General features: G+C 51.9%; 1 protein-coding gene across 4 annotated transcripts in view; it reads right to left on the reverse strand.

Annotated features, from left to right (window-relative positions):
* Positions 1-6,004: 6,004 nt before the first annotated feature.
* The window catches only part of MYH10 (myosin heavy chain 10), a 135,007-nt gene continuing 126,902 nt past the window's right edge, over positions 6,005-14,109 (reverse strand). For 3 of the 4 annotated variants that reach the window (XM_069482050.1, XM_069482049.1, XM_069482047.1), the window contains 6 exons: positions 12,915-13,003; positions 11,978-12,101; positions 11,690-11,898; positions 10,220-10,328; positions 8,889-9,061; positions 6,292-8,020 (listed from right to left, as the gene is read on the reverse strand). In XM_069482050.1, coding sequence (XP_069338151.1) covers positions 7,876-8,020; positions 8,889-9,061; positions 10,220-10,328; positions 11,690-11,898; positions 11,978-12,101; positions 12,915-13,003 — 849 coding nt within the window. In that variant the 3' untranslated portion in view covers positions 6,292-7,875. Of the gene's footprint in view, positions 8,021-8,888; positions 9,062-10,219; positions 10,329-11,689; positions 11,899-11,977; positions 12,102-12,914; positions 13,004-14,109 lie in introns of all 4 variants that reach the window. The other variant, XM_069482048.1, reaches the window with a different exon arrangement.

Here is a 14,109-nt window from a genome sequence, read left to right on the forward strand (position 1 = left end):
GGCCGGAGAAGGGCCCGGGCCCCATGTGAAAATCAGGGAGGAAGGACCAGGACTTTGAGGGAGGAGCTTTCAAGGTCATGGAGGACCTGGGGTGGCTCTGGGAGCCAGTCCTCCAGCTGTGCTGCCCTTCATGGCAAATGTTGTTCTGGGATTAGACGTAACTTGGATCTGGCTTCTCTCCTCATCCCTCAGGTTAATGCTAGCAAGTGAGAGAAGGTGCCAGATGTTTGGTAGTAAGACACCAGGTGGGCAGTTGAGGAATGTGTAACCCGGAGTCTGAGTGAATAGGTCAGGGGCCGAGCACTGCTGGCTTGTGACGGCATAAGCAGGCAGTACTTTATAGTTTTAAAGCCATAAGTAAGTGAATCAAAATCCTAAGTGATTGAGAACATTGAGTGGGACACGTTTTCAAACATTTCCTCTGTTAACAGACAGGCAGGAAATCTATTAGTTCTGGAGATTTTGTCCTAAGGCGACTCCCCGAGCTTGCAGTGGGTGCTGTGCACAGCGGCGCCGGCAGAGCGCCGAGGAGACGGCTCACAGGTCTCTCACCGACGTGCAGCGATCCCCGCTGCTTTCCCGGCCGTCATTGGAAGGACTGGATTAGATCACAGGCTTCAGCATTTAGCAGACCTCTTTGTTTATACAGGAACCCCAAATCTAAAACGCAACACGCGGAGCTGCTCCGGTTGAAGCACAGATGACGTTTGGAGCCGGCTCCCCAGTGGTTTCTCGGTGCCTCTGCAGCCGAACACCCTGGGCTCCTCTGGTCCAGACTGTTCTGTCAGCTGATGGCTGGAGGAGGGGCCCTAACTACAGGGGCCCACGTGTCACTCACCAGACCTCACCACTGCTTTCGGTCCAGGAGAGTGTGGGCCAAGTGGCTGAAAGGGCAGCAGTGCGCTGCTGGGCTTGTTTCTGGTCCCTTTGGGAGCTGACTCTCACTTATTTTTGGTTTTTATGGCTGAGGCAGCCCTTGGCATATGTCCCGCTGGTGACTCCCCAGGCCTCATCTTCCACTTTGTTTGGATTATTTGGTGCAAGATGCTACTTTGTACCTGCTCAGAGAGAGCATGTGCTACCTGGCATGGATGCTACTGCTTACTGTTTGCCCGTCTAGCTAAAGAGTGCCTCGTGTGGTTCTCTGCTGGGTGTGGGTGCCGGTTTTGCTTGGCTCGCTCTCAGACCTCAGGAAGGGGTCCTCCCTGAGCTGGGTCCTCTCTGCTGGCGGGGCTGATCTCCCAGCGGTGAAGGAAGGAAGGCCTCTTGGTCCCCGGGTTTCCATCTCAGCTACGCCGCCCATCCCTTGCTCCCTAGATGTCTTCCTGGCCGAGAGCAGGAGCCAGGCTCCACTTTCTCTCAGTCAAGTGGCCAGAAACTGCAGCCCACCAACACAGTTATGAGCCAGGAGCAAAGCTGGAAGCGCGGGTCACAGTGCGGCATGTGAGAACTATGCAGAAGAGCCCTGAGAGCAGGATGTGCTGCTCTTTCCTCAGCTGATGGACGGCCCAGGGTTTGACTTGCCTGGGCTCACATGGCCAGCTCCTGGCGAAGCCAGGCTTGGGAACAAGCCCAGTGTCTTTTTCTGCAGAGCCTCTCCAAACTCAAGGCTTCGCTGGCCTCGACTTCCACGCTCTGTCCCAGATGAGCAGGTTTCGAGGCTTGGAAATGGCGATCTGTGGGGCCAGCACAGCCTTTGCAATGGGAGGAGTCCGGTCCATCCGGCCTCCCTCCTCCCCAAGTCCTACACTCGCAGGGGCGTGCAGACTCAGCCTCTCTGAGCAGCTGTCCACGATGCCACTAGTGTGCGTCTTCCTAGAGCCACGTGGAAGCTGGCACCTTGAGAAAGGGGAGGTGTCTGAGTGGAGCCACAGCTGTAGGGAGCACCCTGTAGCCAGATCTGCCCTCCTCCCTGGCTCAAACTGAGAACCACCCGCCCTGCTGCAGCCGGAACATGCCAGACAGCCGGTGGATTCACTGTTTGCCTGGAAGATGGTAAGATGAGCCTTTTCTACATTCCAGCTCTTCCTTTGTGCATTGTTTTCTTGCATGTATTTCCCCCAAAGGTTAAAACAAATTGTAAACACCAGTGTGGCTTTAAAAAAATAGATGTGTTCTTGATTCTCTCCTAAGAACGGGGTTGGCGGGGAGAAGAGTCATCTTTGTAAATCATTTTCCTATGACTTAAAGCATCTTACCTGAAAAGTCGTCCCATGGCTATTAAAAATGTTATATAGGCATACAGTAGCCCTTTTTGAATTTTAAGAAGAAACAATAATTGAGTGAATATTAACAAAATAGACTTCATTTAAAGATGGTGCATGTGGAAGAGGCAAGTCTGGTAACAGGAAAGCTAATAGTGCTGGTGTTGGGCGCCCAGGGGGCTGTGCTGTGTGGGGTCACGACGGGGGTCATTCTTTGTCATGCTCCCGTCTGCACTCACAGGAACTCTGTGTTTTCTGTTGGCTTTTCAGGAAGGCTTCCCGAGGGAAATGTGATGCACAATGAACAGAGATTGCACCTTTTTACTTGCGTGGGACTTTCTAATCTGGTGTCAAGTTTGACTGCTGTCTCCATTAACCGACTGTGATTTGCAGGTGAAAGCCTGGGGGTGGGGGTGGGGCGGGGCCTGGGCAGCAGGTTTTTAACCAGTCTCAGAGGCTCGGAGCCTTACTGCTCCCTTCAGTAGATGGCAGAGCTGAGAAAGTTTTGGATTCAAAAAAGGTGATTGTTTGAACTGGAAAAAAAAAATCAGCAAATTAATCCCACTGTTACCCAGAATTTAGGGAAATAAGTACAGTTTTACATTCCTTGTGTCACTATATTAGTTCTATAAGTCTTTTTTTTTTTTTTTTTTTTTTGAGACAGAGTCTCACTCTGTTGCCCAGGCTAGAGTGAGTGCCATGGCGTTAGCCTAGCTCACAGCAACCTCAAACTCCTGAGCTCAAGGGATCCTCCTGTCTCAGCCTCCCGAGTAGCTGGGACTACAGGCATGCACCACCATGCCCAGCTAATTTTTTCTATATATATATTTTAGCTGTCCATATAATTTCTTTCTATTTTCAGTAGAGATGGGGTCTCGCTCTTGCTCAGGCTGGTCTCGAACTCCTGAGCTCAAACGATCCGCCCACCTCGGCCTCCCAGAGTGCTAGGATTACAGGCGTGAGCCACCACGCCCGGCCTAGTTCTATAAGTCTTGAATCAACCTAACAGTGTGATAAGCTATAAAAATTCCTTCTACTTTTGGGATAATACCCCATGGTAGTAAGAACAAATACGTTTCAATAGCGATGATGCAAATGTCTGGTGGTCTGGAATGGCTATGACAACTCAGCAGCAGGAGAGGACACCCTAGGGCCCCGTAAGTGTACAGCAGTGCTAACGCACAGACTGAAAATGACTGATGGCAAAAGGACACAAAATAGATGAACATGCTAATTGCAACTTTATTTAAAAAAACCAGCTGTGAAATTGAAAGGATGCAAATGGTTTAGTATTTGTGGGTTCTAAATATATCTGTAAAGTTGCCCAAAGTTCATTTTTAAATTGAATGAAGTAATGACACTGATTTCCTTTCATTGCCCATGTTGGCCTGGAGACCTGTGCTGAGAAGTCAAGATTTTTGAGCAGCAGCACAAGGCAGTGGCTCCCCGAGCTGCCCGGGACCTCTGAGTCTCACCTGGGGAAATGGTAATGCAGACTCCCAGGCCACCTCTTGAGGAGAGTGTAGCGTATTTCACAGAATCTCAGACACCAGTAATCGTAAGACACACCTTTATTTTGTGAGCCGTTAAGAAAAATGGGCCAGTTGGTGCTATGAAAATGCTTATCATTTAAACTTTTTATGTTTATTGAAAGAGCTCGTAGACTTCTTTAGCCAGATTTCCATCACATCACACTTAATTCATATACACAAAGGGACACGTTGGGGAGAGTCCTAAAGATTCACATTGTGAGTCTGACGTTCTGAACCATTTTGACCCAGAGTGGTCCTCATCCGTGTTTTCCCAAGCGCCGCTGTCCTCTGTGCTGTGTTCCACTGCTGGCTCCAGAGTTTTCTTCTAAGCTGCTGGGTCCCATTCTGCCAGTTTTGCTGGTGGGCTTTGCTGATTTTGCCAGGAGGAGTCAGGCAATGCCATCACAAATGCCATCTACTGACAGTGATTGTGAGACGCATGGGATCCGACACCCGTGAGAACGCGGGCCTCTCGGGGTCCGTGCAGTGGGCGCCTCCTTGGTGCAGGCGGCGCTCTGCCTGGGTGTTTCAGTCAGACCCAATTTGTCGATTATGTCATGTTTCAGCTCGAATAAGGCTTCGTGACCTCCAGTCAGCTGGCACGGAGATCATCATCGGGCTACTTTGAAAAATAAACAGACCTCACTACCGCAATGAATCCAACGTGAATTTCTAGTCTCAGTAGGGGCTGAAGGACCTGGCCACGCTTCTGCACGCAGTGCACAGAGGCACCGTGCTCACAGTTAACATGGTCTTTGAAAACTGGCATCATGACGTAAATATACCCCTTTCAATAGTTTCAGATTAGATTTCTGATAAGAGTGACACACTTTGCATGATTTTCTAGATTCCCAAATGACAGGTGGCTACAGAAGGAAATAGACTGCCCCGTCTGGTCCTGACAGTTGGCACACGGCGGCAATTTGGTAAACACTCCAGATTTGGGAAAGCTGTTGGCACGGATGTGGCCCCAGAAAGGTGGGGAGGAGAGGTGCTTTTGTGCATCCCTCCCAGAGCGTCTCCGCCACAGGCTTCACGCTCAGCTGGCCTCTCCACTTGCTAGATCGCAACCGATGGCCTGTGCTGGCTCCCCCCCCCTTTCCTTGAGAGGGTAAGGGTTGGGGCAAGAGGGGGTGAGGGGTGGTTCCTAGAGTTTGACAACTGTGAGCTCTTTTCTTCCCCAGTCTTGACATGGACATGTCTGTCCCTCGGCAACACTGGCTCCAGGGGAAGGGGCCCTGGGTCAGTCACACCTAGAGCCACAGGGAAGGCTGGCTTAGAACAACTTGGCCTTACGGCCCCAAAGTCATCTTAGCTGGTTTCTAGGGATGAGGAAAATTGGTGACAGAAGACGTAAGCGGCTCTAGACTCTTTCTGATGTCATTAGGGGTCTGGAAGGATACCCTCAAGCCAGCGGGCTAGAAGTAGGTGTTATCCTTACCAATGCAGGCAGCTTAAAAGAGTCCCCTAATGTCTGCATTAAAACAAAGCTCCTGGGACGTGGCAAGGGCAGAGCGTGTACAGTTTGTACGACAGCCCGAGTGAAACCCCAGCGCGGCTTCCGGCCGGGTGGCAGCTGGCCAGCTTCTTTGACTTTGTGACACACTCAAAGCCCAGCTGCCACAGTCTTCCTTTTGCTAAATGCCCAACAAAGGCTGTATGAACTACCTTTCCTTAGACCACAGAGTGGCGGTTTGTTTAGTGAAGAAAGGTTCCTTCCTCCTTCCTCTCTAGTTAGCACCTTTGTGGGCTCAGGGCCTGGACTCAGTCCATGTAGATTATGTTTCTCCAGGTAGGCTGAGTAGTTGGGAAACAACACCAGCTAGACCAGCCAGGAGGGAAGAATTCTTACTTTTTGAGAAAAACAAGCCTCCATAAACTCCTGGACTAAGATACTGGATGCAGGGGTGAGAGCCTAGTTGAAACTCGGTACCTGCAACTCCCCTTTCTTCTCCCACAGCAGTGACACGAGAACGGGAACACGTCGTCTGCCCATTTCACGCCTCCACCGCTGCCAACAGCCCAGCTGTAGACACCTTCCTACCAGAACCAGCCTGACTTAAGAGCGGTAGGGACTAAGGCCTGCCTTCTCTGTGTGACTCTCTGCTCCCCTAGGATTTCTCTCCAGCCCTCGCTGGGCCACATGAGAGGCTGCCCTTGGGCCTCCCCTGAATCCTCCCAAAGCATCTTCAGTGCACATCCTGTCTGAAAATGCAGCCTGAAACTTCCTGGGGCTCTTAAAATGCTCTAATCCAGGCATGAGTTTCACTGGCTGGTGACCCAAACGCTGCTAAATTGCTCCGACAGCTGGGTATCCAGCCCGCCCTGCCCCTCAGTGGTCCTTTGCTGCCCAGTGCGTCTGCACACCGTGCAGGGCTTGGAGCCGAGCCTGCCTGGAGAATTACTCTGCCGTTCGGCCGCTTCTGGGAGCCAGCACCCTCAGCGACAGTGGGCCTGGCGGCAGCATTTAAGTCTGTACAGCTACGACACTTCAGATCCCAGATGGGAAATCGAGAACAGAAGGTGAGAAAACAGATGCCACGTTCACATGATTATTCTTGTTTATTGAGGTCTGTTTAATTCTCCACGGGTGCTTTTGTTCTCCAAGTAAATAGAGCAGGCGTAAATATCTATAATGAATAAATTTATTGTCTTACAAAAATCATTGTCTAGAAATATGGGAATACAAGAAAAGATATTTGCAGTCAGGTGTCTGGTGGTCAACAGCCAGTACAATTCATAAAGGGGGAAAAAAATCAAAGATTCCAAACCCATGTGACAAGTTCTTCCTAACAGATGTTAAAGCTTTTAACCCAAAAGGTTTGTGTTTTCAAGCACATTGCAGAGGATCAAGGATTTAAATTTAACACTGATTCATTGTCACTGAATGTTTGTAATACCACTTTGACTAGAGAGGTACATGATATGAAGCACAGTCAAACTTAATACATTAAATTGTTATAGAGGCAAATAATATATTTAACATTGTCTTAGTACTGTAGTGTCTAAGGCACTTTCTGTAATGTCAGTTTGCTCAACTATCAACCAAAAACAGAATGCTAAATGTTCACCGTAACACTGTCCGAAGGGAAGGGAAAAGGAAAAATGAAAGAGGATTCACGCCCACTGGCATGTCAACATTCAGGAAGATGGCATCTGTTCTTGAGGTTCTAGAAACCTCGCTGACAAACTTGGTACAAGCCTTGGACACAAAACCAATATTCCTATTTTGGGCTCAAAGCAGCGGCTGAATTTGCAAGGTCAGCACGAGAGCCTGGCTGGCGAGGGGGCCTTCCCTGCCGCCTGCCTGGGGCCGGCAGCTGTTTGCTCCCGAAGCGAGGAGGGCACAGGCAAAGCCAGGTGGGTCCGGAAGGCTGCGTGACTGACAGCTGCCACCTGGGGCCTCAGCTGCATGGTGGCCACACCCTTTCTATGCACAGACCAGCGCTGGCCAAGGACAGTTCACATGAGTAGATGCGGGGACACCACTGACTAGAGGGGCAGAGCCACCCCTTGGGGGATGGGCACGGTAACCCCAAATGGATGTTGCTTCCTCCAATCCCACCCACCCCTCCTAATCTTTCCAAAGCCCCTTCACAGTTTGCTTACTGAAATCGTGTTGATTGTTATTGGAAGGAAATGAGAGATACGAGTGCAGTTTAGGTTCCACAATGTTCTAAGAGACTTGACGTGGCTGAGAAGTCAGGGCCACATGAACACAGAACTAAGTACCTGTCTGTATGACAGGGAGCATGCAGAGCGACAGCAACAACCACGGCTGCCCCAATAACCCAGCGACTGGCAACGAAGGGTCTGGAGTTTTCTGTTTTAAAAAGGGCTCATAACATGTATTATAAAATGGTCTCTTGATGAATATATGGAAAATAGATGCAGTGATGAAACCATCTGTTTAATATGTGTGTTTTCTGTGTGTATATATATAAAAAGGGGAGCAATTGTACCTAAATCTGAAGCAGGATACAGTATGCGTAGGCTGGAAAGCCTTAAGACACAGTTGATCTTTCAGGAAGGAATCCCGTAGCTCGCCGACTTGTCTCTCTGCAGGAGCCGCGAGGCAGCTGGCGCGGTGAGTTCCTAAGTGTCCCGCTGTAGTGTTGCCACCTCTGGCTTCCCGGACCCTACTCTGACTGGGGCGGCTGCGTCTCGTTCACGTCACTGGTCTTACTTTCCGTGTCATCGTCAGACAGCTCCAGGGAGGCCCCCTCAATGTGCAGCTGGCGCCGGCCAGATCTGCTGGAAGAGAAGCTGATGGGGCCGCCCCGCCTGGAGGGAACAGAGAGCAGAGTGCGGTGAGCAGACCAGAGCGCGCGGCTGTCCAGTTACTCGACTGCCTAATGTCACCGAACCTTCCACTTGCAGCCTGTCCTCAGGACGACTGCCCCGTGCTGGGAGGGCACGGAGGACAGGCCTCCTGCTTTCCCGCCCTCCGGGGCCCCGAGACAGAGCACACGCGCCCAGAGAGCCGGGCACGGCCTGCCTCAACCTAAGACCGTGGGAGAAACGGGAAGACAGACAGTGAGGCCAGCTCCGCCGCCAACCCGAGGGTCAGCAGCCCTTTCCTGTAACAGGCCTGACACCAAATTATTTACTTAGGATTTACGGACTACACAGGGACTCTGTTGCATTTGCTTTGTTTTTGTGTTTTTCACAACTCTTTAAAAATGTAAAAAGCAGTTTTAGCTTGCTGGCTGTAGCAAATGTGCCCACTGGCCACGGTTTGTCGCCGCCTCAGCTAGCCTGCTGTTCTGGGGCAGAGTTCAGCGTGGCTGTCCGTGTCCTGCCCTCTCCCGGGGCAGGCAGGATGCAGCTCGGGGAGGAGGGTGCTGGGGGCCGACGGTGCCAGTTCCTGCGAGGGGCCCCCGCCCTGCTTTGTAGCGGGGGCTGGATCTCTCCTCACTAGTGACGTCTGGACACCTGACCTAGCCTGGCACGGGGCATTGATGTGGTCCCTAGTGAACGGCAGGGAGAATGGCCTGTTGCCGTTTTATTCTCCCCAAGGACTACTAAAAATGTCAGACATCTTGAACAAGTGATTCCAGAGAAAGAACGGGCAGGTCCTCAGACCGGCCACGCCCTAGCTCCAGGCTAAGCCCCCCAGCAGCTGTCTGAAAGGCCCAGTCCTCGCGCTCACCTGAGCCGGTTCTTCAGCGTGCTGACCTCACGGCTCAGGCCCTCGTTGGCCTCGGTGGCATCATCCAGCTCCCGCTGCAGCTTGCGCCGGGAGGCGTTGGCACGTGTCGCTTCTTCTTCCGCCTCCTCCAGCTGCCGTTTCAGCTGCTTCATCCGGGCGTTGGCCTTCTCCATCTTGGGGAAGTTACACGAACCAAGACAAACCAAACTGTGAACCCCGTGTCAGCCTCTCTGTACCCCGAGTGTGTCAGCACAGCCCTCTGCCTGCGACCCTCGTGAGCACACGCATGCACGCACGCGTGGGGCTGGCCTAAGGCTTTGCGCCCGGCTGCCACTCTCAGCAGCGCCAGGGTCTACACAGTAAACTATGCTAAAAGAAATTCTAAAAAACTTAAAACTCTGTTTTTACTTGTGAGTTTTCTGCAGAAAAATGATGTAATTTAATATCTTTACACAAGTAACCTACGGGACTGTGAAAGGGAATTGCTATTCTTACAAAATGCAGAGGAGCCAATAATTTAGGACAAGCCCCAACCCCAGGAGATCGTATAATACATTTTTGTGCCTCCCTGCAAGTGTGGGTGCTTCAGACATTATGCTTGGACTCGAGTGCAAGGCCACTCTGGGGAGACCTGGCGTGAGGACGAAGAGGCTCCCCACTGGGCGCTGCACTCCCGAGCCACACGGGGCCTGGCCACCCACCCACACCGCCCTTGGTGCTGGTTTGGGCCAGGCCGGTGAATCCCTCTCCCCACAGCAGGAGTGAGCTCCTCGCAGTGCATTCACTGCAAACCTGACCACGGTACAACGTCCTGCGAAATGTTCCCTCACGCCTAGGAAAGGCCGTCTGGACATGGGGGAACGAAGACCACTCGGGCTGCATGTATGTAGTATGTTCGTTTCCTCTTCACTTTCTACTCAGCGTCTCCCGTATCCACCCCTCTACCCAGCCAAGGTTTCATGACTGCCAGCTACGTCCAGGAGTTGTTCTAGGCGTTAGGGAGATAACAGCAAAACCGGCAGAAGTTTCTGCACTCGTGGAGTGTATGTTCTAGTGGGGAAAACCCGTAACTTCGAAATTCAGTTCAGGTTCACACTTCAAAGCCTTCCCGCCTTGCTGCCGCCACCCCCCTGTGTATCTCGTGCACCGAGTGCCCCCTGGGAACATGGGACGGCGCGTTATGAACAGTTGAAACATTGGAGTTAAGAGTTTCCAACAGCACTTTCTTACTCTTGCTGGTCCATGCGCACTGCCGGGCTCACTGTCCCGCAGTGCCCTCGCCGGGGCGCCGCCAAGGCGGAGGACGCCCCCCGCCCCGCCTTCGGACGTACCTGCTCTTTATACTGATCTGCGTGCCGACGCTCATCCTCCACCTGCATGAAGATTTCTTTCAGCTTCTTCTCCGTCCGGCGGACTAGTTTGTTGGCGGCTGCTCGTTCCCTATGAAAGTGAACAGTTTTAGGAAAAAATATTTTTTAAAGTCCTTTTTCTCTGAAAGACGAACCACTGTGGAAAGACATCCTGCAATAAATGTCTGCAAAGAATGGCAGGATTCTGAAACTTTCCTTCTGGTCAAAATAGGAATTCCCTTAGCATATCCCTCAATACTGACAGGCAGAAAAAGCCCATTACTCTTGCACACGCAGGCACTGTTCCCTTTGTTCAGCGGTCTGAGAGCAATGCTACATACGAGCTAGTCGTCTATAGCTCGTATAGCTGAGCACAGATTTTTTGAAGACAAAAACTTCAGTTGCTTACTCTAATCACCTAACCTTTTAGCCTGGAAAACAAAACACACAAAACCCCAATTTATTAAGTGATTGTTTTGCTTCAGAATTTACTACCTACTAAGGTGCCAGGGGCTTTGGCAGCTGGGGGAAAAAAAAAACCCCAAAACAAAAAGCAAACCTCACACACTCACTCTTTGGTTAGAAGTCATACAAATCCATGTTTCTAGATAGGTCTACGTTGTTCCACATGAAGGAGAGGCAACTTATTTAGGCGTCTCCACGGAAGACAGAAAATGTTCTTTTGTTCCTTAACAAATGTTATGCAAAAACTGACAGGGATGGAGTCAGCTGAAACGGTGATTTACATTAATTCTAACTAAAAACAAACAAACCTGTGATTGTTTTTTTTTTCTTTTAGTCTCATGGAGCCCAAGAGTGGGTGGGAGTCTGGGGATGTGGGGTTCTGCATTTCTGGGCCCCGAGCTCCCCAGCGAGAGGGTGAATTTGAAGGTCTGCTCTAGCGTTGGCAGCCTGTGAGCTAACAGCTTTGTAAATGTCTGCCAAAAGCTGTATTGTGCAATTCCTCATGCATTTCAGAAGGCTTTAATATGACAGGATGGAAACTGTTAAGCAGTTCATTCCTGTGGGAGAAGAAAAGCTTTTATTTTTGTCATATTGCATTTCTTCTCTGCAGACAAATTATAACATTTCATGTGATGCCACAAACTTGGGAAATCGACTTTGGGTAGAGATGTAAACTTACGGTGCCCAGGAGATCACGGGCACAGTGTGGTCGCCCTCAGCTGACTCCAGGAGCAGCTGACAGGCCAAGTCCAGCCTTTGCAGGCAGCTCGCAGCGGCTGTCCACCCCTCCAGCCTCCGAACGCTTGCAGCGCTTCTCTGACGGCCCACACCGCCTTCTATCTGCCACTCTGGTCGTCTGTTCTTGCCATCTCTTCCCATGCAGCCCCTCAAGGGCCAAGGGTTTGTGTTTTGCCCTCTGACAGACTGAGCCTGGCCTGGAGTGGATAACGCAGTGGGTTTTGGTTTACAACAGCAAAAACCTCTTACTTAGCCTCCTGCTCAAGCTGCTCCTCTAGCTGTCCAATCTTGGCTTCCAGGGCTGAGATGGTGGCCTTGAACTTGGACTTGACAGCACCCTCTAGTTCCTGCAGCTTGGCCTTCAGCTCCTTGTTCTGCCGCTCCAGTTGCTGGCGCGCATTGTCACTCTTCTGGGCAGCGCTGCGCTCGGCTGCTAGCTCTGCATTCAGCGTGTCCACCTGGAGAGGAGACAGGTTTAGTCACTTGTGTCAGGGGACAGCACAGCCCTTCCCCGGTGACGGCTGCGGCAGGGGCCACCTGTAGAGTGGTCTTGCGGAAGCGGTCGTTGAGCAGCTCCATGTTGCTCTGCTCCTCTTCAAGCTCCTCCTCCAGCTGCGCGATCCGCGCTTCCAGACGCCGCTTCTCGTCCAGCAGCGCCGACCTGTGGGGGTGAGGAGGTGGCGACAGCTCAATACCAGCTCGACACAGCACGGGGAGACTCAGGGAGGCCCCCCTACACAGCCTGCTGCTAGGAACCAGGGCATCCTTCCTGGCATCTCGCTTTGCCCTGCACCATGTCCCAGGCCATCCACAGGTCCCGCTGATGATACCTCCAAACCCCACTCCCTTCTCTGCACCCCTCGTCCGCACCCTGCGCAGGAGGCCCATCATCTCTGCCTTCCAGCTGGCCTCCCTCTGCCGCCTCTGTCTCTGTTCTCCACAGATAGCAGCCAGGGCCACCTTTCAAAATGCAACCAAGATCTGGCATTCTCTCGCTTAAACTCTTGAATGGTTTTCCAATGCACCGAGGATAAAATTCCAGCTGCACAGGGCATGCTCAGAAAGGTACACGATGGACCCTCAGTCCAGTAATTAAGTGAAGAAATTAACTTAATTGGAATCAAAGATAATAACTTTTAATGAAAAATGAATTGAGAGAAAGGTCGTGTCTAAGGAACCTAATGAAGTGAGAGTGAAGGCCTGGGCAGCGGTCAGCGCAGTCCCCGGAGCTCCCTGGTGTGTGTGCAAGGCTGGCAGGAGGACTGGCACAGGGGTCTGACAGCCAGTGGCTGAGGCAGCCCCAGCGCGGCGGCTTTCCAGCCCTTGCGTGGGCGAGCAAGCCAGCTACCGACTCCCACATGCAGAGGACACCCCAGCCTCCGCAGCAGCAGGCGTGCCTGAGGGCAGAGAACCGCAGATGGCCCAAGAGGACAGGGCCAAGCTGCCCCTCCCCACCTGCCGCCAGGAGACTCACTTGCCAGAAGCGCTGTTGGCGATCTCATCGGCCAGCTCGTCCCTCTCCTGCTCGGCGTGTCGGCGCGCTCGCTCCGATGAGGCAAGTTCCTAAACGGTTGAGACTGTGCGTTAAGCTCTGGTCATGACCAGTCTCCTCACGGGTGGACTCTGTGAGTGCCTGGAGCTGCAGCGACCTTGCTCCAGTCATTGCTCACATGCATGTCAAGCTGTGACTTAGAGGTGACAAATTAAGCTGGCAAGCTTGCTGGAGAAAATCTGTGTGTGCGCGTGCCAGCCAGGTGATGTGTGGGGTCAACAACCTAAAACAAAAATGTCCGTAGAGGGAAGCCCTATCTATGGAAGGCCTTTGCTGTCACTTCCAGTGTCACTTCCTGTCCTTCCTGCAAGCTGGTGTTTCTTAATATAAACTGAGCACAAACCATACACAAACCCTAAGCCCTAAAGAAATATGAGCTATACCAACTTATGATTTTTTTTTTTTTTTGAGACAGAGTCTCGCTCTGTTGCCCTGGCTAGAGCGCCGTGGTGTCAGCCCAGCTCACAGCAACCTCAAACCCCTGAGCTCAAGCAATCCTCCTGCCTCAGCCTCCCAAGTAGCTGGGATTACAGGCATGTGCCACCATGCCCGGCTATATATTTTTAGTTGTCCAGCTAATTTTTTTCTATTTTTTTTAGTAGAGACGGGGTCTCGCTCTTGCTCAGGCTGGTCTCGAACTCCTGAGCTCAAACGATCTGCCCGCCTCGGCCTCCCAGAGTGCCAGGATTACAGGCATGAGCCACCATGCCCGGCCCCAACTTACGATCTTGAAGTATTGTTTGCATATAGTTTGGAGATCAAATACGCAAGCTGGACAGGTCAGTGAGTATCACGGCAGCTGTGCAGTGTAACAAGCATCGCAGCTCCTGCGGGGCTTGATCGCACAGGCTGAGGTGTTTGGGGAGCTGGGCCTCTGCAGTGAGCAAGGCCTCCTTCTCGAAGGGGATGGGGCCCCGGCAGTCAGGCCACTGTCGTGCCACAGGACTGGGCAGGGCAATGGGGACAGCCCTGGGCATGGAAGGTAGAACTGCCCGATGGCTGCTTGTCCACCAATTTCCTTGGAAAGACAATTGCCACAGAAAGGAGTCAAGGGTGCATTTATTTTATAAATGAGGGAACTGGGGCCCACGTGGATGGAGAGACTGGCCCAAAGTCC

This window comes from Eulemur rufifrons, chromosome 9 (genome assembly GCF_041146395.1).
Source record: "Eulemur rufifrons isolate Redbay chromosome 9, OSU_ERuf_1, whole genome shotgun sequence".
NCBI classification, from domain to species: Eukaryota; Metazoa; Chordata; class Mammalia; order Primates; family Lemuridae; genus Eulemur; species Eulemur rufifrons.